General features: G+C 59.3%; 1 protein-coding gene across 14 annotated transcripts in view; it reads left to right on the top strand.

Moving 5' to 3' along the window:
* The window catches only part of LOC104474960 (ankyrin repeat and fibronectin type-III domain-containing protein 1), a 233,196-nt gene extending 216,280 nt beyond the window's left edge, over positions 1–16,916 (top strand). For all 14 annotated transcript variants that reach the window (XM_086759449.1, XM_086759443.1, XM_086759441.1 and 11 more), the window contains 18 exons: positions 1,400–1,601; positions 1,905–2,112; positions 2,420–2,614; positions 2,884–2,997; positions 3,596–3,693; positions 5,041–5,131; positions 6,768–6,875; positions 7,129–7,228; positions 7,853–7,985; positions 9,065–9,184; positions 9,566–9,781; positions 10,151–10,317; positions 10,466–10,616; positions 11,435–11,603; positions 11,848–12,014; positions 12,544–12,754; positions 13,069–13,733; positions 15,726–16,916. In XM_086759449.1, the coding sequence (XP_086615575.1) occupies positions 1,400–1,601; positions 1,905–2,112; positions 2,420–2,614; positions 2,884–2,997; positions 3,596–3,693; positions 5,041–5,131; positions 6,768–6,875; positions 7,129–7,228; positions 7,853–7,985; positions 9,065–9,184; positions 9,566–9,781; positions 10,151–10,317; positions 10,466–10,616; positions 11,435–11,603; positions 11,848–12,014; positions 12,544–12,754; positions 13,069–13,733; positions 15,726–16,013 (3,403 nt within the window). In that variant the 3' untranslated portion in view covers positions 16,014–16,916. The remainder of the gene's footprint in view (positions 1–1,399; positions 1,602–1,904; positions 2,113–2,419; positions 2,615–2,883; positions 2,998–3,595; positions 3,694–5,040; positions 5,132–6,767; positions 6,876–7,128; positions 7,229–7,852; positions 7,986–9,064; positions 9,185–9,565; positions 9,782–10,150; positions 10,318–10,465; positions 10,617–11,434; positions 11,604–11,847; positions 12,015–12,543; positions 12,755–13,068; positions 13,734–15,725) is intronic.
* Positions 16,917–22,093: the final 5,177 nt, after the last annotated feature.

The raw sequence follows: 22,093 nt of genomic DNA, 5'->3' as shown, positions 1-22,093 counted from the left end.
CCCCTTGCTCCCTACCAGAACCAGCAGGTCTCACCAACCTCTGCATGGTTGCTGAGGGTTGTCCTGCCACCTGAAGCTCACGCGGTTGGAGTTTGCTGGCTGTCCTGTGGCACTTCAGAACGTGGTTTGGTAGGCTTGGTGGTGTTAGAGTGATGGTTGGACTTGATGATCTTGGTGGTCTTTTCCAACCTTAAAGATTCTATGGTTCTGTTCTGTGATCCTGAAGCCCTCTGTTCAGATAACGCACATCCTTGGAGGAATCCAGGGCAGCAACTGGACACCTCAGCTTGGGCCGCACTCCAGACCTCTAAATCCGTAGGCCGAAGCCAGAGAGATGAGTGAATGGCAGGACCCGGCCTCCTCATCATTTTCTGCTTTTAAATATCACACTGATAAAAGGTGCACTCATTAAAGGCCTCTGCAGCCCACTGTGCCTAATCTGAAATCAGGATGATGACGAGCATGTAGCAGGGGTGTTCTTGATACCCTGCATCCTGATGATGGCTTTATAAACATCATCATCGCAGGCACAGCCTCGCGGTAGCGTTTTGGCATGGCCTGCTAGACAACTGTCGTGCTTCTTATCACTCTGCCCCCTTGCTTGGTATTTCACCAATAAAGTGACACAGGGAAGACCTTCCACACAGGAGTATGGGGTCAAAACTGAGAGAAACTGCGTTAGGCGTAGTCGTCCGAAATGCTCTGCAGACCTGGTGCTCCTCATCTGGGAACTGTGCCACGGGCTATGGCAAGAAGAGGATCAGATGTTTGACGCCGGTGAAAGCCCTCAGCGCTGTCAGGGATGACTCATGGGGAGAAACCCCACGCAGCAGCGAGGCCATGCTCGCCCTGAAACTGGGGACTTGGCCCAGTGGAGATGGGTTTTGGTGGGGACACAAGGGTCATGTCTGCGGGGAGAGGGGCAGCTCCTCCTCTGCAAAGCCAAGAAAAGATGCCAGCTTTCCTAGTGACTTGTAGGTATTTATCATGGCTGTTTAGAGTAGAAATACTACTTTGCTTTACTTTTTATTTAGAAATAAGGTGCAGATCTGGGAGGCTGTTGGTCCCTGCAGCCCCCACTGCTGAGGGGGTCTGAACAGCCCTGGATGGGACAGCTCATCTCTGGAGAAGCTGGGTCGTGGAGGCTGGGAGTAAGGAGAGGTTTCCCCAGTGTGATGGATGGGGACTGGCTGCAGAGCTGAGCAGCCAGCAGCAGCGATAGGGAGGAGAAACGGGCTGGTCTTGGCTGATGGCAGAGGGATGAGGGCATCGCTGGCACCAGCATCCGCCTTGCAGCTGCTCGCACTGCTCCGTGTCTTTTGGGTCGTGCCCTGGTCTTCTGCCTTTCTGACACGTCCTCACATGCCTCATTTCCCCACATCTCCTTGCACTTTCCCAGGTCATCCTCCCCAAAAATGACGCAGCAGATGCGGGACCTGCAGCTGGCGCAGGCCAGGAAGCCGCCAGGCCCTTCCTCGCCGAACGCAGCCAAGAGGCTCTACCGAAACCTGTCGGGGAAATTCCGTGTCAACTACACCTCCTTCGATGAGGGCAGCCTGGCAGGACGGGGCGAGAAGGAGAAGCTCCGAAAGTCCTACCTGGTCAGTGTCCGCTGGCTCCATCCAGCGCTGCTGTGGCCAGGAAAATGGGGATGGGGGGTCCATGCATGGGTGATACTGTTGCCTGGGTGGAAGCTGCCCTGGAGCCCGTTCAGCTGGAGCTGGTCCAGATGTTTGCTTAGCATCATCCGACTGTGTCTGCAAAGAGATGATGCTCCTGAGCCCCTGGGACCAGGGCAGCTCCCCAGTTTGGGTTTGTGAGGTGCTGGTGAAGGGCTGGGGTGTTGGGTGGAGTGGAGGAGGGAGCCCCATGCTCAGCTGATCTGTGGTTCTCCCTCTGTCCAGTTCCAGAGCAACGCCGCCCTCTTTGAGGCCGTGGAGCTGCAGGACCTAGACAGGGTGCAGGAGCTGCTGAAGCAGTACAGCCCTGAGGAGCTGGACCTCAACACCCCCAACAGCGAGGGGCTGCTGCCCCTGGACATCGCCATCATGACCAACAACGCTCCCATCGCCAAGGCCCTGCTGCAGGCGGGAGCAAAGGAGAGCCCGCACTGTGAGTTGGTGCAGGGGAGCCATGCTGTGCCCATCACCTGGGGCTCCAGCCTGGTGAAATGGGGCACCCCAGGCAGTGAGGTCCAGGTGGGGAGGTGGTCACTGGGCTCTGGGAAGCTGGTGCTGTAGCAGGGGCTCAAGTGGAGCCATTCGCTTGAGTGGAGCCTGGGAGCAGGACACGGAGGGGAGGATGGAGTCTCGGGGTGGGGACATGATGCCAGTAGAGCCTGGGCTTGCCCTAACCACCTTCTCTTCCCTCCTCCTGGCTGCCCTTCTGGGACCCGTGGCCATGCCCACCCACCCCACAGTCGTGAGCCTGGAGAGCCGCTCACTGCATCTCTCCACGCTGGTGCGGGAAGCGGAGCAGCGTGTCAACGAGCTAACGGCGCAGGTGGTGAACGAGGCGCCCAACGCCGACTGCTCCGAGAAGGAGAAGCAGCTCAGGGCTTGGGAGTGGCGATACCGGCTTTACAAGCGCATGAAGGCAGGGTTTGAGCACGCCCGTGAGTGCCTGCAGGAGGGCTTGGGGGGTCTGGGGGGCTGCTCCCATGCTCGGGGGAAGGAACAGGGCTGTGCTTGGTCCAGGCGTGGGACCGCACCAGCACCCGTCAGAGCGTCCCTGCACTCTGTAGCCAGGGGTCGCTGTATGGGTGCACGGGGGGTGAGTGCTTCGGGAACGTGTCCCTGGGCACGGTGGGAGGCCCAGGAGGGACACTGCGGGGTTCAGAGTGACCGTCCTCGCTGTAGTGGTCCCTGCGCTCTCTGTCCCCAGGAGTGCCGGATGCCCCCGCCAACGTCCACCTCTCCGTGGCCAGCAGCTCCTCGGTGCTGGTGACCTTCTGGGAGCCCCTGAGTGTCAACTCAGCTGTCGTCACCAAGTACAAAGGTGAGGCCCGGGGTCCCCACAGCAGCACAGGGGGCACGCAGCCGTGGCCAGTGCCTTGAGCGTGCCAGTGGGGCGTGCTGGGGCGCTCACCCCGTGCATGTCACTGCCAAGCCCCTGTCAGCCGCCTTTGTGCTTGATTGCGAGAGGAGCCAGGGCTGCACGCTGCTGGGTGGCCTGGCCACCACCCAGATGCTCTGAGCTTGACCAAACCACCATTCTGCACCAGGGCAGAACTCAGGGTGCCGCATATTTGGTGCCCCTTCATCCTGCGCACCTTTGTCATCCTGCCGCTCCTGCACCCCTCACCCACTTAAACCAGATATTTTTGGCTTCTGTGAGAAATTCCTTCATCCCCAACTCCTGACCCATCGTTTGAGGGTGCTGACCCCATCTGACATGGCTTGGGGAGGAGGACAACAGCTCCCCACGCCTTCCTCTGCACTGCCACTCCCCCTTTCCCCTGCCTTCACTCCACTGCCTCCGGCTCCTGTGCTGCCTGTGGTCCCCATACCGCTGCTGGCCCCAGCACTGCAGCCAGCCCCGGTAGCCTGTCCCCATCACGGGGCCGCACGGCACCTTGAGGTCTCTCTCCTTTCAGTGGAGTGGAGCTGCTCCCCAACCTTCTCGCCGCCGCTGGGCGAGGCCGTGGTCGACAAGCTGAAGAACCTGCACTTCACCATCCATGGGCTGGTGTCGGTGAGCTCTCGGGGAGCCTCACGGGGGTCCAGGCTGCGGGAGCAGAGCCCACGGCTGGGAAAAGCTGCTGGCCACAGTGCAGCCCCGGGAGTCATTCCCAGGGAGGGGATAGGGCATCGTTGGGAGCAGGAGGAGTGGGATGGTGGCACGGTGATGTTCAGCACAGCTGGGGGGCAGAGCTAGGAGCGTGGGGCTGGAGAGGCGTCTGCCTGTCCCTGCATGGCCGCCGCTGCCCTGGCAATGGGGAAACCCCCCACACAGGGTGCCTGGGGATGCTGGAGTGAAAGGCAGAATGGGTCCATTCACTGAGCACTTGATTTATCCTCTGTCCCCCACCCGGCTCCCGTCTCCATCCCTGCGCCTCCTGGGCAATAAATCAGCGGCTCGTTCCTCTGCCACCTGCACAGATCGACCCCTCCGACAGCCTCCTCGCTCAGTGGAGAGGCGGGGACCAGCCGCGTCTCCATCACTGGGAGCTCCGCGAGGTCACAGGCTGGTTGGGACCGGGGCTCCCTGCTGTTTTATCTCCCTGAGAACCACAGGGGCCATGCTGCCTGTCAGCTGTCCCCTCCCTGGATGGGGACCAGGGAGGGATGGAGCTTGCGACAGGAACGCTGGAGATGCTGGGATAGACGGGATCATCCTTACCAGGGAGGTGCAGCGCTGAAGTTCTAGGACAGGCAGGCCAGGACCACCACCTCGAGGAGCAGGGAAAGGCCCCGGTGCGGTTAGAGGGGCTCAGCCATGGCCGCGGTGCTGGAGCCCAGGAGCCGTGGTTGGGGCAGGAGAGCCGCTCTGACGTGCAGCAGGACAGAGGAGCGGAGCCCAGAGCCATGCTGCTGCAGGGAGCTGGCCTGAACCCATCAATCAAGCTTTCAGAGCTGCTTCACGGGCTCCTGTCCGCCTTCATGAGTGCCTGGAGGCCTTGCAACATCTGGCAGCTTGACTGAGCTTTAATCAGAGGCTTTTAATCACGGTCGCTGTGCCACCAGCCCCTGACAGCGCTGGGCCAGCTCCCTGTCCCCATGGGCTGTCTCAGCGGGAAGGCAGCACCCGGCCCTCCAGGCTGTGGAAGCCCTGTGTCTGCAACCAGAGCATCTCCGGCAAGGGACATTCGCAATGTCCTGTCCTTCCTCTGCCTTACCCCAAAACCACCCAGCCGGGCCGTGGGGATTGTCTAGTGTCTGATAACAACAGCTTTGTACCACTGGGGAGGTCAAAGACAGGGACCTGGGCTGTGGGCTCCTAGTTGATTCTCCTGGTAGTGTACTGGTGTACTGAGCTGGGGGGATCCTCCTTCCCTCACATGCCATGCTGGTGCGCTGAGTGTGGCTTCCCCCCTTGCAGGGCACGGCTTACTATGTCCAGGTGTCGGCCTACAACATGAAGGGCTGGGGTCCCCCACAAGCCTCCGTGCCTCCTTTCGCTATCCCTTCCAGTAAGTAACACTGGGAACCCCCACGGGAGCCAGCACCGGCTGTGGGGTGATGGAGGGAGGTGGCCGCTCCCTGTGCCGTTCAGGGTCCCTCTCTCTGCTGGGATGGGATCTAGTGGAGCTGGCAGCAGTGGGAGCATTTTGGGGCTCAGGCCAGGCAGGGAGGATGTGCTCAGGGGTCTGGGATGCTACTCCAGCCAATGGGAGCTTTGCCAAATAGGAATTTTTCAACCTGAAATTATCCTCGCTGCCTGGTAAGGGTCGAGCCGTTTTAGGCCACTTGGATCAGCCCATCCTAAGGAGGGTGTGAGAAGAGAGGAAATTTCGCTTTCTGAGTTAAAAGGAAAAGTGCAGCCATCCCCTCTGTAGGAAGGAAAAACACCTCTGAATTTTTTAGCACGGATTTGTAGTTTAGCACAGGGCAGCTTTTGGGAGGGATCCGTCCTTCCCGCCTCCATGATATGGTGGGATGTCCCAGCTCAGCCTTTGGAGGTGCCCCCTGGGGCTTGGAGCCATCTCGGTCCTGCGTGGCAGTGGGTCACTGCGTGACGGTCGCACGGGATCAGCTCCATCGGATATGTAAGGAGTGGCCCCACGTGCATCGCGGGAGGCTGAGCCCGTCCCAGTGAGCAGGCAGCGGGGCAGTGGGCACACGGGCCCTGCCACCATGCTGGCAGGCAGCGAGGGAGCAGACTGCCTACGGCGCACGCTGCCTGCGCACAGCAGACGCACTGCGCACGGCTCGGGGTGCAGGTCTGGCAGCACGTGAGCGGCGGTGGGCAGAGGTGTGCAGGCACCCCGTGCTGCTCCAGCTGCGGATCCACAAGCACAGGGGTCACATTCCCCGTGACCAAGCCAGGCGGCATCGCTGCACGGCATGGCTGAAGTGAATCAGACATGAGTGGGTTTTATTTATTTTTATCACCATTAATATTTCTCCCTTCAGTAAAGATCCCTCTCTGGCCCAAGCAGAATACAGTCAGGCACCTCCCCGGGTGTTTTTAAAGCTCCTAAAAATAGTGGCGAGCCCCAGCCAAAGTTAACAGAGCTGAACTTTCCATGGAAAACAGCAGCAGGCAGGACGCGGGGGGTGTGTGAAGCAATTAACGTAAAGCTAACGTCGCAGCGCCGGCGGGTCCCCGGCCCCGCTGCTGGGCCTGATGCCGTCTCGCAGCGGCTGGAGCTGGCGGGAGCTTATTTGTGTGTTTGTGAGGTGAGCCCGGCTCCCGGCGCTTGCCTGGAGAGAGCTGCAGCTCAGGGGAAGTCTGGAGGAAGACACTGGAAAGAATTTTATTTTTTAAGGCTGGTGAAGTGCGACGGCGACAGATGGGATCTTGTTCTTTCCCTCCGCCATGTTCCTGCCATGCTGCGGGGTGGCCCGGGGCCATAGGGTGCTGTGCAGAGCCAGAGTGATCTTGGGAAGAGGGGCGCAAAGCAGGGGGTCTCCAAAAGCCCAGCTCACCCAGAGGTGCCCAGCACTCGGGACTGCTGCCGTGCCGTGCTGTGCCTGGGGACACATGGGTGGGGTGCCAGGAGGTGACCTGCCATGGGGACGGGGGGACGGGGGGCCCCTCAGGCAGAGGGGTGGGTGCTGGGGGCGAGGTGCCAGGTGCTCGCGTGATGCTCATCTTGCCTGCAGACTGGCGGGAGTACGACGGCCGGGCTCCGCGGCGGAGGGGACAAGCCGAAGCTCTGGACCATCTGCTGGGCCAGGTGAAGACCGTCCACCAGCACTGCGTTTGCCATGGTGAGTGCATGGCGTGGTGCGGCGAGGAGGCTGAGGTGGGGGATCCAACCGGGCCCCCCAGGGTTGTGACACGGGCTGGGGTGCTGGGGTGGCATCAGGAGCTGGCCTGTCCCATGGATGAGCGTAGTAGGGAGACAGCTCCGGCAGTGGCGCCCGTGGCAGAGCCTTCCCACCTGGCTGGCATGCCGTGCCATGGGCTACGGGTGCCGCCCTTCGTTTCCTACTGCAGCATCCTCTGCTCTCTGCTCCCCAGAGCCCTGCAAGAACCAGCCCCAGAGCAGGAAGCACTCTGTCTCCAAGAGCCTCAAGCACCTCTTCCACCCCGGCAGCAAGTTTCTCAAGACGCTGAAACGGTGAGAGGCTGGTGTGTGGGGGTGGGGGGAGAGCCAGTCTCCCGGCAGGGACTTAGGGCTGCCCGTCCTGGGCACGGCCAGGAGCTGCATGCACAAGGCAGGGAGTTGGGGGTGCTCAGAGGTGGGTCCTTGCCTGGTGCGAGCTCATGGTGTCGGTGAAGATGTGTCCCATTGCCCAGAAATCAAACATTTCTCCCTGGTGTTTCCATTTGGACTGGCCAAGCTGTGCCTGTGCCCAGATCCCTGCACCACAGAATCACCGAAGTGTCTGGGTGGGAAGGGAGCGTTAAAGCCCACCCAGTCCAACCCCCTGCCAGGAGCAGGGACATCTCCAACCAGATCAGGTTGCTCAGAGCCCCGGCCAACCTGGCCTTGAGCATTTCCAGGGATGGGACAACTCTGAGCATCACCCAACACCCCACCCTCCTCTAGACCCCACCACCCTCTGGCCAGGCTCACCTCGCTGGCAGCACTGGGTTCCTGTTCCTGCTCCTGTACTGGTCGTGTGCATCTTCTGTGAGGGGCTGTTGGAGAGGAGCTGAGACCTGGGGCAGGGCACCTCCTCTGCCGTAGGGAAATGAAGCTGGCAGCTTGACCCTGAAGTCTGTCTTCCCTCCCATGTAGGGGCCTCTATCTGACCGCCATCTTCTACAAGGACGACAACATCTTGGTGACCCATGAAGACCAGATCCCCGTGGTGGAGATTGATGACACCTACTCCTGCCTGCTCATGCAGGATTTTCTTTGGTTCACCAAGGTGAGCGGCGCAGGGACCTCGTGCTGCTGTGTCTCCTGACACACCTCTGCCTGCCCCACCACCACCCTGGATGCTGCTGAGATAGTGGCCACCATGATTTGCAGACCACCTTCATGGCAGCACCTTCCTCATGCTGCCCACTCAGACAGCCGTGCCCATTGTGTGTGCGGGGCTGCGGGGCTCTCACCGGGGTGGGCTGGGTCTAATTTGGGGTGGGAGGAGCACCAGGAACACCCCATGTGCACAAAGTGAGCATGAGCTACTCCAGCTCCTCGCACCAGACAGCAGCGTGATGCCAAGGGTTGGTCACACCGGGAGTGCCGGGGTGAGCCGAGCTGGGCATCGTGCACCGCTGCTGCCTTTGGCTGGCAGCGTCACGCCCTCCACCCGGGCACTGGGGCTTGGCAGCACAGCCTGGCCCCTCGGTAGAGTTTGGCATGGACCAAGAAACCATCAGGGACCAGCGTTTCCACCCAAAGGTGGGCGATGGACCGGCGCCGCGCTGGACTGTCTGCGTGCTACGATGGGTGGGCGATGAGCCGGCGCCGCGCTGGGCAGGCTGCGTGCCACGATGGGTGGGTGCTGCCTCTCCCCAGGCGATGCCAGTGGCTTCTCAGCTGTTTAACCGCTTCACTGCAGCGTTCTGTCCTGGCAGCCCTGCCTCCGTTGTACGCAGCAGGCCGCGCAGGGTGCAGCTGCCTTGTGCTCTGCCATCAGTGGGCTTGGTGAAAGGGACGGTGGGCAGCTCAGGGCCAAAATCTTTTGCTGTATGGTCCTTTTCTCCTGAGGGAGGCTGTCTTCTCCCTCCTTCTCTTGGCCATCTTCTACTCAGACTTAAGAAGGTCTTAGTCCTAGATTAAGACCGATATCTGGATGGGCACGGCATGGTGCAGGCTCTGGAGGCACCTTGGGGTGCCTGCAGCATAGGAAATCGCACCCCTACTGAGAGGCGATACGTGCCCACGTGCATTCCTAACCCAGCTCGACCAGAAAGGCGAGTGGATTTCCCCAAACCGCCTTTGTGTGGACCAGATGCGGGCGGCGGTGGCCGCTGGTGACGGCCCTTTGGTGTGCTGCAGGTGTCATGCATGTGGGACGAGATCCTGTGGCTGCGGCAGTGTGTCACCGTCTCCCAGTCGTCCTGCTCCTGCATCCTGCAGACGCGCTTCAAGATGCTGCTGGCCATCTCGCAAATGCAGGTGAGGGTGGGGCTGGGGGAGGAGCGAGGGCTTTTTGGGGGGCACTGTGGGTTGGGCATCCTTGGGAGCAGCACATGGGTGTGCTGCAGCCAGGAAAACTCCAGGCACTGCCCGCTGCTCAGTCAGAGGCAGGATGGGTGCCCCTGCCCCGTCCTCCCTGGCAGGACCCAGTTGTGGGGCGATGGCGTGTTCGGCTCCATGGCAATCTCGTGCAGAGGGCCTCAGGTCTGTTAGGGGAATGCTTTGCTGGGCAGACTGGTTTCCAGCTGGCAGAGGGGAGACTCCCAGTCATGTCCCAGCTGCCCAGACCCACAGAGCAGTGTGCCTGGAGGGTGTTCCCTGACCCACTGCTTTCTCCTGCCCTCCCATTCCCTTGTGCAGGGGCTGCTGGGCATCCAGGACCTGGGCCAGGTCTTCTTTGAGCCTGTCAAAGACAAACAGGGCAACATCCTCATCGTCACCCTCAAGGAGGTGAAGACCAACCAGACCTTTGAGAGCGTCCGCTGGGTTCCCATCTGCAAGCTGCAGACCAGCCGCAAATCCGTGTCCTCCCCGGACGAGCCCACGGCTCTGGATACGCTGCTGATCTCCATCCAGGTGCTGCTCTGGTGCTGTCGTGGCCAGAGATGCTCTCAGGGTGTGGGACTGCAGTGGGCTCCACTGTGAGACCGCCAGTGCTCCCTGCTCCCCATGGGGCTGGGAAGGCCACAACAGAGCCGGGACCACTGAGGGTCCGGTCCTGGCTGCAGGCAGAGGGGAGCAGAGCCTAGCCAGGCTGCAAAAGCTCTGTTGCTTCGAGAGGAGGCGTGGGGCTGGTACCTGATTCATCCCAGCAGCACCAGACTGTGCCTGCTCTGCCTCTTTCCTTCTGCCGGCTGGGCTGGCTGTGCCGTGGCACCCAGCGTGAGGGCAGGAGAGAGCCCCGCTGCGAGGGCTTGCTCCATCCAGCAGCGCATTTCTCCGCAGGACAAGCTGGCATACCACCAGCGCAGCAGCCATGCCCTCTCCTCGGGCCTCTACCTGGGCTACTTGAAGCTCTGCAGCGCCGTGGATCAGATCCGAGTGCTGGTGCCGGAGCGGCTCCCCAACATCCTGTGCCACGTCAAGATTCGCTCCAACCCCAACATCTCTAGGTGGGGCTTGCAGGGAAGCTCACCCAGGGCAGCCAGGCTCCTCTGTCCTGAGAGCACCCATCACCTCCTGCTTCTGCTCTCAGGACGTGGTGTTCGGGTCCACCCCGAGCTGCTCCCTCCTGCATGTGTCTGTCTCTTCCTTCCCCAGGGAGGAGTGGGAATGGCTGCAGAAGATGGCCAGTGTGGAGGAGCCAGTTCCTGCGGAGCCAGAGGCTGAGACCTCCCGGAACTACTTGTTTCAGGAGCTCCAAGTGGCCATCAAGGAGCTGATGGCCCTGGTCAACATCCCATTGCAAGAGGTACGGGCAGGTATCAAGGTCTGGGGAGGACAGAGCCGTGCAGCGCCGTGCTGGTCAGTGCAGCAGGCAGGGTACCCCAGCCCCTGGTCCCCCTTTGGGGGCCTGAAGCATCGATTGGATTTTAGTCCTGTGCAAATGGAAGGCAAGTGGTGGGCAACCAGCACCTGCAGCATCTGCTTGCCCAAGGACAGTGTCCACAGGAGCTGTTTGTGTTACCCTCACCCGAACCTCCGAAGCAAGAATGGTGAATCTGGGTTTGCGTTATTGCCTGCTCTGTGGTTTGGTCTGGGGCTCAGCCCTTGCAGCATGGGACCAGCCCCAGCTCTGCCCCTCCAAAGCAGGACGGTAACTGGCCAATGGTGGGATGGAGCTGCAGCCCCCTGGTTCAGACTGCGTAGGGAGAAATCCCTCCTCCACCGTTCCGAGTATTCGCCGGGAAGGTGCCCACCAGCCCCAGTGCCAGGTGTGTGCTTCTGGCTGCGCAGCTGTGAGGACACAGGGCTGAGACCATCACTGGGGGCACTTCTCTGAGACCCTGTCATCATGACTTTGACCGGGAGTTGGGGACTTTTAGGAGGAGTAAGAAAGGGAGGTGCACAGATTGTACCACAAGCAAGGAGTCTCTGGCTGGTGCTGAAACGGCAGTGTCCCTTGGCTGCCAGTGGTGTGTGAGGTTTCCTCTGCTGGAATGAGGAGGATCCATCAGGAGTAGACGTGCTCCAGGCCACTTCCACCACACCCAGCAGCGTTTGGGCCTCAGACAGGTGGATATTGTACTGGCGACGTTTGCAGGCATTACCTGCAGTGTCTTCTTGCAGGCCAAAGATTTCCGTCTGTACAGCCAAGAGGTGCTGGACTTTGGGGGCCAGGTCTCCTTCCTGCTGCTGCTGCCTCCATCAGATGATGTCTGCACTGCTCCGGGCCAGAACAACCCTTACACCCCTCGCTCCGGTTTCCTCACGCTGCCGCTGCAGATCTTCGAGCTGGGTGAGGAGGGGGCGTGCCAAAACCCATCCTTGCCAGTCCCCTTGCCCTCTGAGAGCCCCCGAGAGCTGGGGTGGGCAGTGAGGTGGGCTGGGACTTGCTTACCGCCCCCGGGAGAGGAGGGATGGAGCGGGGTGCTGAGCGTGAGCTAGAGGAGAGTGTTGCCTCCTCCGTGCATCGGGTGAATGCGGAGGAGCCAATAGGGCATCCACAGCAAGGGACCTGATATTTTTCATTCCCTTCCCAGTCCACTTCTTCACGTATGACCGGGAGTTCATCACCCAGTACTGCCAGGTGTCTGCCCTCCTGGAGCTGGAGTCACTCCTCTCTCAGCAGAGCCTGCGGGAGGCCTTCTCCGACGCCGAGCTCTCCACCGCAAAGCAGAGGCACCAGCAGGTTCAGGACTACATCCAGGTACGTGGAGCAGGAACGCACTGGGGGGGAGCCGGGCTGGATGGTGCCTGTGGGACATGGCCAGGACAGTCATGCCTTGGATGAGCTGCGGGAGCATCCACACCAGTCACTGGTTTTGATGGCTGTGGCCTGGTGGGATTTTCCTGACGCGGCAGACAGGCAGCAGCAGGCGGGGCTGTGTTTAGCAACTTCTTACTGCAGTCATATTAAAAATCCTGGTCAGAGAGCCAGAGGCTCCTGCTCTGCAGGTCCCCACCTTGCTAGGAAAGGGCCTGGAAGTGCATTTTGGGATGGACGTGAGCCAGAGCACCCCACACTCCCCACTTGCCCAGCACCCCTGCCTGCAGCAGGCAGGTCCTGCTGAATCAGCAGTCACTGGTGGTGGAAGCAGCATCTTCTCACCCAAGGGCAATTTCTTGGGATTCCCCAGGTCTTTCACCTCCTGGGAAAGGTGTGTGGGGAGAACTTGTGTTTTTTTGTTGCTCCTGTGTGTTTTTTGAAAGAGACCCTTACTTTCCCTTTTTGGCAGCAAATGGAGGAGATCTGGCGTGAGATGCGCTGGATTATGGATGCCCTGCAGCACGCCCGGTACAAGCAGCCCTCCTGCGGGGTGTCCCTCAGCAGCTTCCTCGGCGAGGCTGGTGGTCCAGCAAAGGAGAAAACCCAATCCACCTCCTCCCACTTCGACTACCTTCCCTCCCCGGCGCCCTCACCGGAGACCAACCGTAAGCTCAACTCAGGTAAGGACCCGGCTTTGTAAAGCTCCGGAGGCTGCCCGTGCCGGAGGGGAGTGGGAGGGCTGCTCCGTCTGCACTGTGGTGGTGTGAGCGGTCCGGCATTGGGAGTATGGCCAGTCTCGTTTGGGGTAGGACCAGTATGGCTGTCTCGTTTGGGGTAGGACCTGCTCTGCCTGTGCCTTGGTGAGCACAGCACGGGTGCATGGCAAGGGGGTAAAGGCTGGGGGACTCCCTTGGACTCCATCGGGTGTGAACCCTCAGCTGGGGCTGCTGGCAGCAACGCTGAGCCCCTCTTGGCTTCTCTTATCCGCTTGCAGACTCGCACGGGCTGTCAGACGAGGAGGGCTCCTCAGAGGTGTTCCTGGCCACCGACAGCGACTACGACTCCAGCAGGGCACAGAGCCCGAAGGAGCTCGACCTGGTGTACTCCTCCTCGGGGCCCGACTGCTGCAGCAGAAAAGCGGCCCGCACCCTCCGGGACAGCGCCCCGGATGTCCTGCAGACCCACGAGCTCAAGACCCCGCCGCCACCACCACCGCTGGAGGAGCCCCGGCCGCCCCCCGAGCTCTACGACAGCGACTTTGTCCTGCCCAGCCGACAGATCGAGCTGCTGCGCATCACGGAGAAGCGGCAGGCCTACTGCGTTCGAACCAGCAGCCTGGACTTCCCCAAACCACGTTGCCAGGCGGCCAGAAAGTCCTGCCCTGGCTCTGTCGACAGCTCCCCGACGGAGAGCAGGACCACGGGCCACTGCGGCCAGCTCAGGCTGGGGACTGGCTCCATGCCCAGCCCTGAGCGCGGCCGGGGCGGGCAGGGCTCGGAATCCGTCTTCCGAACGCGCTCGGATGAGTGGACTCAGAGCTTCCAGGAGCAGCCAGAGCAACCCGGGTGCTTGACTGACCGAGGGAAGAAGCCGGACTCTGTCACCTTGCGGGTTTGCCCTCAGTACGAAACCGGACTCTCCAAAGAGACCAGTGTCAAGGTACCAGAGCCTGCGAAGGGCAGCGCTGTGGCTCTGCCGTGTCCAGACAGAAGGGGCTAGCAGGAATGGGGGAGGGAGGCAGGGAGGGCTCGCATACCCCTCGCCTGGCACTGCCCTCTCCATCCTCCACCGTCCAGGGGTGAGGTCCCCTGGAGATGCGCAGCGCTCCCGCCCTGTGTCCCCTAGTCCCTGCAGTAGCGCTGAGGCTCCTGGCAGTGTGGGATGGTGTGCCCGGCTCTGTGGGAGCGACAGCGGCTGCTGCGGCGGGGAAGAGTGCCACGGGTCAGGTGTTTTTGGGTGAAGCTGTGGTTCAGCTCTCAGGCCGTGGTTCAGCAGTGGATTAGTGTCACCCAGGGCAAGCAGGCAGCGAGCAAAGGTCATATTGATGGACTTCCCTCACTGCATCCTGGTGTTCAGGCACATCAGCCCCTGGCTGGAAGGCAGACATCACACCCATGTCCCCTGTCCCCAATCCTCCCACAGCCTCTCCCTCCCCGAGTCTCTACTCCGCTCCCCCTGGCCCTGCGTCCTATTGGGGCAGGGAGAGCAGGAGCCGCTCGTCTCCAGCCCGTGGAGGGGAGCAGGCAAAGCCGCCTCCTTGCTGCAGGCGTTGGGGGTCTGCCGCAGCCACCGTGCGACCTGGTTCCCCCCGTGAGGGCTTTGCTGCTGAGAGCAGCTCTGACCACCCTCACCAGCTCTGGGTGGGATCCCCCATGGAGGAGATCACCCAGGGCACGTCCCCCTCCGGCTCTGCCACCTCCTCTGCTCCCAGCCACGAAGCTCCTTCCCCCGTTGAAATTTCTCTTCCAGCATTCCTGGAATTTCTCTCCCAGCATTCGGTGCCCAGAGCCGAGGCTGGCGGAGTGGCCCGAGCGCAGCCTGCCCATAAAATGGCAGAGGAAGGGCAGAGCTGAGGGGTTTTATTGACGGGGAGTTTTGATAGCCAGTTTCTCTGGGGACGGTAGAAGCAGAGGGGAATCTGACTTGCAGTATTTATTTTCCATTTGAGAAATCACAAGAGATTTCTATGCAACTGAAGTGCAGCCCTCGGGTTCCTGGCGGGCTGCCCACGTGGCTTTTGAAGTCGCAAAGCTCTGGGCACGCCTGCTTGAAAGCGTTTTATGATGTTCTTCTCGAAGAAAGGCGAGTTCAAAGGAACGGCTCCTCGGCTGGCGTAAATCAGCTGAGCCCTGCGATGATTGTTGGGAGCTGGCAGGGTTCACGTGGGCCGAGGGCTCGGACCACCCTGCCGGGGCATCGCTCGCAGCGCTCCGCAAGCCCTTACGGATGTGCCAAAGGAAACCGTCGCCTTGCCTGGGTGAGGATGGATGTCCCGCTGCAGGGTCTTTGAAGTCAAGTAGCGGGCTCCCGGCAGCTGTTAGCAGCCAGAGCCCGGATGAGCTCGTTTTCTCAGCCGTATTTGGGATTCAGAGGGCAATCCCCAGGGAGTGGAGAGGGAGAGGGAGGGTAGCTGTCGGTGGGAGAACCCCAAGCTTGTGAACGGGATGAAGTTTAGTGCCACTTGCCAAAGAGGCTTCCGCTTAGCACCACGGGCTTGGCAGCACCGTTGTGGTTCAGCTGGTCCGACGGTCCGGATCCTGCCGGCGAGAGGGACTTTACGCAGGTGCCTCTGGTGCCAGGAGCAGGGCTGGGGCTGAGCCCTCTCCAGCCACAGGTAATGGGACAGCAGGGCAGCCAGAGTGGAGCCTGTGAGCTGTAGGTGACACATGCAAGAGTTGAGGACTCAGAGTGCAGTGGAGACAAGAAATTGGTGCGTGAGTTGAGCCCTGGCACACCAGGCATCCCTGGAAGCAGTGTGCCCGTGGCTCCGTGCTGAGCTGCTGCCACTTGTTCACCAGGCACTTTTGGGGTGGCTGGTCCTCCACCGTAATGATCACTGCTGTAGGACACTCTGTGTGCTGCCCCTGGCCCCTGGTTCCTCCTCGTTCCTCCCATTTACTCCTCATCTCTCCCACCTTTCTCTCTCCGCAGCTGCACATCACCAGCCAGACATCTGCTGGGGAGGTGGTGAAGCTGGTGGTGCTCGAGATGAACGACGTCTCCCGTGGTGTGCTGGGCGGCTCAGCCACCTTCTGCTACGACGAGGAGCAGCTGGAGCACTTTGGACTGGTGTTCGCCTCCGAAGAGAGCGAGCGGTGGCTTCCCGATGACTTCTTGCCTCTGTCCCTCCAAACTACCCGGCCTGAGGGGCGGTTCTACGTCCGGATCAAGGAGACGTCCCCTCTGGTGCTCCAGTACGGGCCAGCCACCACCGTATGAGAGGAGGAGAGCCGGCTGGGCGGCGTGCGGACCTCAGCTTCCAGAGAGCAGACAGCTCGTCTCTGATGCTTCCTTCTTCCACAGACACCCTCTCATCAGGCGTCCGCGGGGTGGAATAGGATCATACTGGGCTGTGTGTTATTTGTTTGTGTTTTTTTGTTGTTTTTTTTTTTAACCAAAGAGACGTCGAGACTCAGTTTTTCTGACTGCAGAAGAGAAGGGTGGAGCGCGGAGACCTCAGAGCTCGGGAGGAATCTCTGCAGGAATGGAATTTTTGAAAGTAAACATTTTTAAGGGGAAAGCGGGGGGAGAGAGAGGAAAAATATTACAAGAGGCAGCAGCAATACCTTTTTTTTTCTTTCTTCTTTTTCTGAAAAAAAAGATTGTTTGGGATTCACTGAAGGCAGAGCCACAGAGGGCTGCTGGGGAGGGTTGTGGTGTCAATGAGGAGAGGGCACGAGTCACAGGGATGGCCCCAAGAGGAGCTTGCTCCTGCCTGCCCTTCTCTCACTGTACCTGGAGAAACAATTCTTGCACATAGTTCTTGGAAGAAAATGATATTAATATTTTTTCCTGAAAAAAAATAAATAGTTCTGCCAGAGACACAGGAGCTGTGTCAGAGGTGAAGACCCTTTGACTTGGTTTCAAGGCGAAGGGAAGCCACGCAGACAGCCCCACGCGCACACCACTGTGTTCACACCACCACCATCGGGCATCTCCATCAGCACCCCGCACACCACCCTGGGGTTTCCTCACCTCCTCGGTTGCCGTTTTGTTCTGGTGATTGTGCTTGGCCTCTCTTGTATGTCCTATAGCATGACATTTTGTTAGCCACTAGGTCTCTTGTTAACTAAGTTATTTTTCTGATCTCCTGTGGTCCCTAGTAAAGATGACTGCTGCTGACTGCGTATCACTCTCTTCCTTCTTGCGGCTTGATGCGTAGAGTTCCTTCATCCCCTCAATCAGCCCTGGTTTCGAGGGCTGGGCTTGTCTTTCCCAGGAACGTCTAATGGGATGCTCTCCACCCAGGAGAGATTTACGTTAACACACGAGTCGCATGTGTGGGAACGAAGTGCGAGTTAGAAATGCTTTTCTGGGCTTCATAGCTCTGTGAGGCAGTAAAATAAGCTTTGGCATGCAAAGGCAGGCACCTCCACGTGGTGCTGGGAACCCGATGGTTGTAGGGTCCGAGCATCTGCAGTTAAGTGCATTAATCCAGCCCAGCAACCTCCGCCGAGGGAAGGGCACCGGGAGACGAGCGTGAAGGCAGCGGGTGCTCACAGCTGGACTGCAGCTGGCACAGACATGTCCAAGCGAGTGGCAGCAAGCAAGGTGTGAGGCTGGCCGTCCGTCGCAAGGTGAGGCTCATGTTGCTGGTGCTGCTTTGGCAGCCACCTCGCTCCTCTTCCCCCTGCGTGGAGGGTTTTGGGCTGGGCAGCAGAGCCCCGGCACCCAGCAACAGGCAGGGGCTCTGCGGGCAACCATGGGGGGTCTGCCTGCCGGCTACCGCTGCTCCTCAGAGGTTCCTGGTTCCTCGCCTGGCTGCGGAGAGCCGGTGGCACGCTGTGTGGGGCAGGCAGGAATATATCCCAGCACGAGCCCTTCGCCGCCCCGCCTCAAAGCCACTCTGGAGGGGAGGATCGTGTGCCAGCCCCTCAGCTGGTGCAAATCAACAGCACCGCATTGACGTCAGAGCAGACACCACCATGGGACAGGGAGGCGAGCGGCAAAGGAACATTTAAAAAGGCACTTCTCCCATCTCCTTTCCCCTCCGCTCATCTGCTGCCCCAGGTTGAAGCCAATCCCGCTTTCCCAGGTCAAGGAAGGAGCAGGCTGGTGAGCGCGCAGGTTCCCGTGCAGTTTGTCCATGTGGGACATCCACAGGCATCGGCATTCCGAAGAGGTGGGAGCTGCAGAGTTGCCCTTCCCTAGCAAGAGCCTGTACACGTGTGTCACCTACAGATGTTCAGAGCCTGGGGAAGAGGAGAGGGATGGCACAAATGGTGGAAAACTATTAAGTCACTTTCTGGAAGTCACGGAGTGAATTCGGTGTTAGAGCAGGCCTACGTACAGAAAGCTGCATCTGTGTTCCTGACGCTCCTGAGCACATGTTCATGCAACTGGTGCTGCCCTTTTATTTGACTCCAGAGGGGAGAACGGCCTCCCCTTTTCTTAAGCAATTGTTCTCCCTTCCTAGAAGCTGTGCTCCATCAAGAGAGATGGAGCTGCGACCCAAAGCCAGGCGCTGACTCTTTGTCCCAGCTGGACATGGTGCAAACCAGACCCTGCTGGGATCTGGTTGCCTGTGTGTCTCAGCGCAGAGCCCCTGCCCGTGGGAGGATCTCGCTGGCCATGCAGTGCTTTTCTGCAGGAGCTTCTCTGGCTACGTAGCAGCATGTGTCACTTGGCTGCAGGGAACCCAAGCAGTATGCGGTTTCATGGGAGCTCCTGGAAGAAGAGGAGGGAAAGAGCAGGGGCCTGGGTGCAGTCGGAGCAGGAAGGGTGGGAGTTGCAGAGTAGTTGTGTAGGAAACCCCTCTACAAGGGGCACTGGGACATATGATGTCCTGATTGACTCCTCCCCCAAGCACATCTTCAACCCCATGAGGTGGTTTTTATGGACACCTCTGCCCTGGTAAATCATAGACTCAGAGAATGTTAAAGGTTGGAAAAGACCTCCAAGATCATCAAGTCCAACCATCAACCTAACGCCACCATCTCCACTAAACCATGTCCTGAAGTGCCACATCTACACATTTTTTTAACTTCTCCTGGGACAATGACTTCACCCCTTCCTTGGGCAGCTTGTTCCAGTGCCTGATCACTCTTTCAGTAAATAAGTTTTTCCTAATATTCAACCTAAACCTCCCCTGACGCAACCTGAGGCCATTTCCTCTCATCCCATCACTTGTTACTTGAGAGCAGAGATCAATCCCCACCTCGCTCCAGCCTCCTCTCAGGCAGCTGTAGAGAGCGATGAGGTCTCCCCTCAGACCCCTCACCAGCTTTGTTGCCCGTCTCTGGACGCGCTCCAGCACCTCAACATCCTTCTTGTACTGAGGGGCCCAAAACTGCACACAGCGTTGGAGGTGCAGCCTCACCTGTGCTGAGAAACGGGCATGCTCACTGCCCTGGTCCTGCTGGCCACACTGTTCCTGACACAGGCCAGGATGCTGTTGGCCTAATCTCGGTGCTAAGGGCTGCGGGGAGACAACGTGACTGCTTGAACCAGCCTGCAGCCATGAGCTGTTTACATGAAAGTTGGTTTTTAATATTTGAAGGCTATGTCACACGTGCTTTTAAGCAGGATGGTGTTACAGTTAAGCCTGGGGCTTAGTGGCTCACGGCCCTAAGGCGCATTGAGGCTCTGGGTTGGGTCTCTCAGGCTTTGCTCTGTCACTTCATCACCCCGCTGTGCCTCAGCTGCTCCCTGTTCCCTTCTTTGTCCAACCCAAAGCCATGCACTTGGTGGCAAGTGGCCCAAGCAAGGCTGGTACGGGGCTGACAACCTCCCACCAGCCTCTGGATTGCTCTCTGGTCAGTGTCACCAAGCACTGACATCACCATCCTTGCCGTACCCATGTCCCCAGTACTGCCAGCCACAGACACTGCAAACATCCAAACCCAACGCACACACTGTCCCTGCCTGGGTGCCATACACCTACCTGACGTCATCTACCCCGACTTGTGCAAAGCATTTGACACTGTCCCGCACAACACCCTTCTCTCTAAAGTGGAGAGGCGTGGGTTTGATGGACAGACCACTCGGTGGGTAAGGAATTGGCTGGATGGCCGCACGCAGAGAGTTGCGGTCAACGGCTCGATGTCCATGTGGAGACTGGTCATGAGTGGCGTCCCTCAGGGGTCCGTGTTGGGCCCGGCCCTGTTCAACATCTCTGTCGGCGACATGGACAGTGGGATGCAGTGCACCCTCAGCAAGTTCGCTGACGACACCAAGCTTTGTGGTGCCGTCGACACGCTGGAGGGGAGGGATCCATCCAGAGGGACCTGGACAGGCTGGAGAGGTGGGCCTGTGCCAACCTCATGGAGTTCAGCCAGGCCAAGGGCAAGGTCCTGCACCTGGGTGGGGGCAATCCCAGGCACAAATCCAGGCTGGGGGAGAAGGGATGGAGACCAGCCCTGAGGAGAAGGTCTTGGAAGTGATGGTGGGTGAGAAGCTCAATGTGAGCCGGCAACGTGCGCTCACAGCCCAGAAACCAACGGCACCCTGGGCTGCACCCCCAGCAGCGTGGGCAGCAGGGCGAGGGAGGGGATTCTGCCCCTCTGCTCCGCTCTGGGGAGACCCCCCTGCAGCGCTGCGTCCAGCTCTGGAGCCCCCAACATCAGAAGGACATGGAGCTGTTGGAGAGGGTCCAGAGGAGGCCACGCAGATGCTCAGAGGGCTGGAGCAGCTCTGCTGTGAGGCCAGGCTGAGAGAGCTGGGGCTGTTCAGCCTGGAGAAGAGGCTCCGGGGAGACCTGAGAGCGGCTCCCAGTGCCTAAAGGGGGCTGGTGGGAAAGGTGGGGAGAGACTCTTCAGCAGGGCCTGGTGTGACAGGACCAGGGGTGATGGGTTTAAACTGAAAGAGGGGAGATTCAGTCTGGACATCAGAAATAAATTTGTTTATGCTGAGGGTGGTGGTGCCACACTGGCCCAGGTTGCCCGGAGAGGCGGTGGATGCCCCATCCCTGGAAACATTCCAGGCCAGGTTGGCCGGGGCTCTGAGCAACCTGATCTGGTTGGAGATGTCCCTGCTCCTGGCAGGGGGCTTGGACTGGGTGGGCTTTAATGCTCCCTTCCCACCCAAACCATTCTCTGATTCTACCCTGGTCAACCCCACATCCTGGCAGATGGGGCATCCTTAAAAATCTCTGGGTTAGGGGAGATGTGAGCAATGCTGCTCTGGAAGGTGGGGCAGAAGCAAAGGTCTGGGAAAAATCAAGAGCAGCCGGTTGCCCACAAACCTCGCCATGCCAACACTGTTCATCTCCTGCTGAAAATAAGTCAACAGCAAACCAAATGGCACTGGGGTTTCCTTTCCAGCTGGCAGCATGCAGAGTCCAAGGGCAGCAGTGGGTATCACACGGGGATGCGTTTCCCACCTTGCCTGGGAGCCAGGGGCCAGTCTCTTCCCCTGGGACGTGTGGCCTCCTCTTCCAGGTATCAAAAGATGATACTGCAGAACAATTTGTACTTTGTGAGGGCTTTTTCATCTCTTTGTGAACATCACTTCTGTCACTAATCAGTGTATTAGTTTTTGCTGTCAGACAATCAACTTGTCCGGTCTGGCAACCAGGTCTTCTCCTCCCACTTGGAGGTAGACGTGGGTCCAGAAGCTCAGCAGGAGAAAACTGGTGTACTTTCATGAAGGTTTAACGGGAATGTATTAATTTACATCACCAGAAGAGCTGTCCCTGCATGGTATTGTGCTCACATTGTATGGATTCATGGAAATAAACCTGAATTGTGACACCCTGAATTTCCTCCCCCAAATCAGGAGCTTGCTGGCATCAGTTCTCAAGCATCTATATTTCTTCTCTCCCGTCCAAAGGGAGTTGCTCAGTTTATCAGACATGAATCCAGCTTCACCTTTCCCAAGGTTTGCGTCTCTGTTGTTTTTTTTTTTTTTCATTTTTTGCCACTCTCCCCCTTTTCTTTTTTACCCTGGGATACTTCTCTCTCGTTTTCCTGCTTTGCAATTTCTTTCCTCAGTTCTGGTTACAGGGGCAGAAAGCTGAAGAGTTACCCTTCCTATAAAGCAGCTGCAGTGTCCATGGAGGAGAGATGCTCTGAGTGTGATCTGTTGAGGTCAGTGAAAGCCTTTCTTCCCTCAAACAGGAGGCGAGAAAGCAGGCAAGAGCCATGCCAGCCATCGAAAACACAGCGGCAGTCCCAGGGCTATTCCGGCACATGCAATTACTGAGTTAATTATTGCTCTGTCGTCTGTAGGAACTCTGTGCAATCCCTGTGCAGTCACACGGACTGTTTACCCACAGCTTATAAATAGCGTGGCCGTGTAATTGAAACGTGGTGTGATCAGATTCACGCCGGGTGAACCCAGGGGTTGCAGGGTGCCCACAC

The sequence above is a fragment of the Chlamydotis macqueenii genome, chromosome 15 (genome assembly GCF_036417535.1).
Source record: "Chlamydotis macqueenii isolate bChlMac1 chromosome 15, bChlMac1.mat, whole genome shotgun sequence".
NCBI classification, from domain to species: domain Eukaryota; kingdom Metazoa; phylum Chordata; class Aves; order Otidiformes; family Otididae; genus Chlamydotis; species Chlamydotis macqueenii.
This window is presented reverse-complemented; position numbering and strand designations above follow the sequence as displayed.